The 3,361-nt window shown below is 48.9% G+C and overlaps 1 protein-coding gene across 1 annotated transcript; it reads left to right on the top strand.

Moving 5' to 3' along the window:
- The first annotated feature begins 2,953 nt into the window (after positions 1-2,953).
- LOC112174545 (patatin-like protein 3) lies at positions 2,954-3,361 on the top strand. Its single transcript, XM_024312331.2, has 2 exons — positions 2,954-3,126; positions 3,254-3,361. The coding sequence occupies exons 1-2, from the start codon at positions 2,981-2,983 to the stop codon at positions 3,336-3,338; spliced, it is 231 nt and encodes a 76-aa protein (XP_024168099.1). The 5' UTR covers positions 2,954-2,980; the 3' UTR covers positions 3,339-3,361.

Below are 3,361 nucleotides of genomic sequence, written 5' to 3'. Positions count from 1 at the left end.
TCTATGACGTTGGCCATCCCAAACCCTAAAACCCACATCAGTTAGCACAAATACGGATCTAACCTACTCTCACATCAGATATAGCCAAAGATGCCAAGAACAACTACCCACAAAAATACCAAAACAAAAACAACCGCACGCTCAACCCAGATTAGACCGTCTAGCAAAACCCAAAACCCCAACTTTCTGTCAAACACCATAACCTCCCTCAAATCTCTCCCTACACCCTCCGAGAACAACACAGAAGCAATATCATACCATTAACAGAAATACCAAAACCCAGAAACCACCATTGCAGATTCAATGAAACAGGAAGAGGATCCGAAATACCAACCTCACGTCGAAGACTTTGGAGTGCAGCTCGTCTTCACTAACAGATTTCGTCCTCTCCAGTCCGACTACTCCACGCAAACCCGGGGATCTCCTTCGCAATTCGCAGGCGAACAAGGCTCGAAGCAGGCAACTCAGATTTGAAGATTTTCCAGAAATGTCGAAACTCGCTCAGTTCCCCCCTTTTTATGTCAACATCAAATAATCCTGAGCCGTCCGCTACAAAACTACATCACGTACCAACCGTACACGTGTCCCACGTCTTCATTAACTCCCTGGATTAGCCAAGGCGTCGCCTCGGTTACGAAATCCATCATTACTCGCATTAATGACGAGAAGACGGCTAGGCTTAGGAGACAAGCCTCCAGACGCTAACCCTCTCAGAGTTAGCCACGTGTCAACCGTCATCATTCTTTGGCTTCCAAGGGAAGTCACCACCTGACAAGTAAACCCCCAACCATGGCAAGTCTCCGCTGAGCGAAACCCCGCCAGCGGATCCTCACTTGTCATCTTCCAAGTGACGGAGTCTCCGCTGAGCGAAACCCCGCCAGCGGATCCTCACTTGCATCTCCCAAGTGACGGAGTCTCCGCTGAGCGAAACCCCGCCAGCGGATCCTCACTTGCATCTCCCAAGTGACGGAGTCTCCGCTGAGCGAAACCCCGCCAGCGGATCCTCACTTGTCATCTCCCAAGTGACGGAGTCTCCGCTGAGCGAAACCCCGCCAGCGGATCCTCACTTGCATCTCCCAAGTGACGGAGTCTCCGCTGAGCGAAACCCCGCCAGCGGATCCTCACTTGTCATCTTCCAAGTGACGGAGTCTCCGCTGAGCGAAACCCCGCCAGCGGATCCTCACTTGCATCTCCCAAGTGACGGAGTCTCCGCTGAGCGAAACCCCGCCAGCGGATCCTCACTTGCATCTCCCAAGTGACGGAGTCTCCGCTGAGCGAAACCCCGCCGGCGGAGCTTCTCTCCTCATTTGGTAAACGGGGCGTCCTCCGCTACACAGCGCACCGCTGGCTGACCCCATTTCTCATCTGACAAGCTGCGTACTTTATTCAGCGCAACACCGCTCAATAAAATACCAAGCACGTCTACTTGACGCTGCTTCCTGCTACATCTAGCGGGGGGACTTCCGCCAGCGGCGGATCCCGAGGCCACGCCTCTCTGACAACGCCGCCACGCGGGGTTACGGTCAGAATGTCCCTACGGGACACGGGGACTAGTCAACAGTCTACGACAGCCCTGATCAGGTACGTTGACCCCCGTCACCTGGGTGCTAAGATTGGGCTCGCAACCCAACACCCTCTGCTCCGTGCAGCGCTGCTCCGTGCAGCTCCCCTCAACAAACAATAACAACGACCATCCGGAGGTCCATCTTAGCCGGGGAGTGGGGGACTCCCTGGGGGGCCTAGCAGGGGCCCACCCGAAAGGGCACAAAGCGTTTGCTCAGTAAATCCATGGTTGACAACGCACTGACGCTAATTATGCTTCTGCAAAGTCTAGCGGGAGAAACGCTTCAAACCGCCGATCAACTCCCCAACCAAGATTGCCCTCCTTGACTGGGGATTTGGGGGACTTGTACATACATGTCCATTTGCAAGCATAATTAGCTATAATGAGCCACGCTCATGGTACCACCAGGGGTACCAACGCCCACCATATGAGTGACTGGCGTAAAGACAGTTAGCCGGGTTACCGCCTGAACCCCGGATCAACCCCAAAGCACCGCCGACGCGCCGCCACGCGCCGTGTCAAGATGGCATCAGAAGCTACTGAAACTGGGAACTGAAGCACCATCAGTCCCACATCGAAAACAAAGAGAAGATCATCCTCTTCCTCACCTATAAAAGGTTCTCTCCTCTCTCCTCATTAATGACGCATTCAATACTTACCTACTGTTACTTTGTCAACATAAATACATTGACTAACTTAGGCATCGGAGAGTTGAAGACCGCCCGGCGCGGTCTCCCTCTGACGCCCATTGTATTTTATTTGACAGGTAACGGGAACCACTCACAACAAAGGTATCGATCCGCCCGCCGGATCAGCGTTAACTAAGGTCCAGCTACCGCTAGACTTTTAGACATTAACACAGCTTGATGTTAGCATCCTCCCATCAAGCTGAGGAGGGGTGTTAGGATTGTGATCAAATATATCTGTTGAATATTGTTGCTTTTCTGTTATTGTTACTTTTCTGCTATTAGCTTAATAAGGTCTGTTAGCAATCAGTTTCTTTCTGGCCATCAGTTCTCTTGCACGTGTACCTCATATGTTCTTTTCAGCTAGTATAAATATGTACTCAGCTTTCATTTTGTAATTGACCTGATACGCAATACAATTTCACTCTCATTTCCTCTGTATTATTTGGGCTTCTCTATTAGAGCTTTCAGTGACATGGTAGATTGCCACCTTTCTACCCTTTTCCAAGCTCTTTGGTCTGACAATAACTACCTTCGAAATTCAGGTAGATATAGATACATCGATCTATTGAATCATGTTTTAAACAATTGATAAGAGAACAAACAATCTGATTATTTTGATTGTTTGCTTAACTAATGTGATTACGTACAAGTGTCCCATGGCATCCAGTATAATATGCTTAAACTCTAATGTGGGCAGGATGACCAATTGAGCACCGACTTGAATTCTATGGATAATGCTACGCCCGAAAACTTGAAAAAACTTGTAAAAGTGGGAGAGGCACTGTTAAAGAAACAAGCTTCAAAGTTGAATATAGCTACCGGCCTCCATGAGCCTGATGAACGTCATATTACTAATGAAGAGGCTCTCAGAAGGTACTTACTGATTACAAATTACTCTCTGTACGTACTGGGATTTGTATCAAAGCATCATAAACATATATTCATTAATATTACTATTATTAATTAGTTATTTGTTTTCTTAATCATTCTGCATATCCAGGGTAGCGGCAGTTCTCTCCAAAGAGAAGAAGGAACGTGCAATCAGATCAGCAGCACCACAAGCAAACCCAGCATCTGCCAGCTGATCGATAAGCTTGATACTCGATCT

Source organism: Rosa chinensis, chromosome 6 (assembly GCF_002994745.2).
Source record: "Rosa chinensis cultivar Old Blush chromosome 6, RchiOBHm-V2, whole genome shotgun sequence".
NCBI classification, from domain to species: Eukaryota; Viridiplantae; Streptophyta; class Magnoliopsida; order Rosales; family Rosaceae; genus Rosa; species Rosa chinensis.
This window is presented reverse-complemented; position numbering and strand designations above follow the sequence as displayed.

What these genes read in the sequence shown, in the direction of transcription:
- LOC112174545 (XM_024312331.2), top strand. Translation starts at nt 2,981, where the DNA reads ATGGATAATGCTACGCCCGAAAACTTGAAAAAACTTGTAAAAGTGGGA. An exon ending in AATGAAGAGGCTCTCAGAAG is followed by an intron (nt 3,127 to 3,253) that starts GTACTTACTGAT and finishes CTGCATATCCAG; the next exon opens with GGTAGCGGCAGTTCTCTCCA.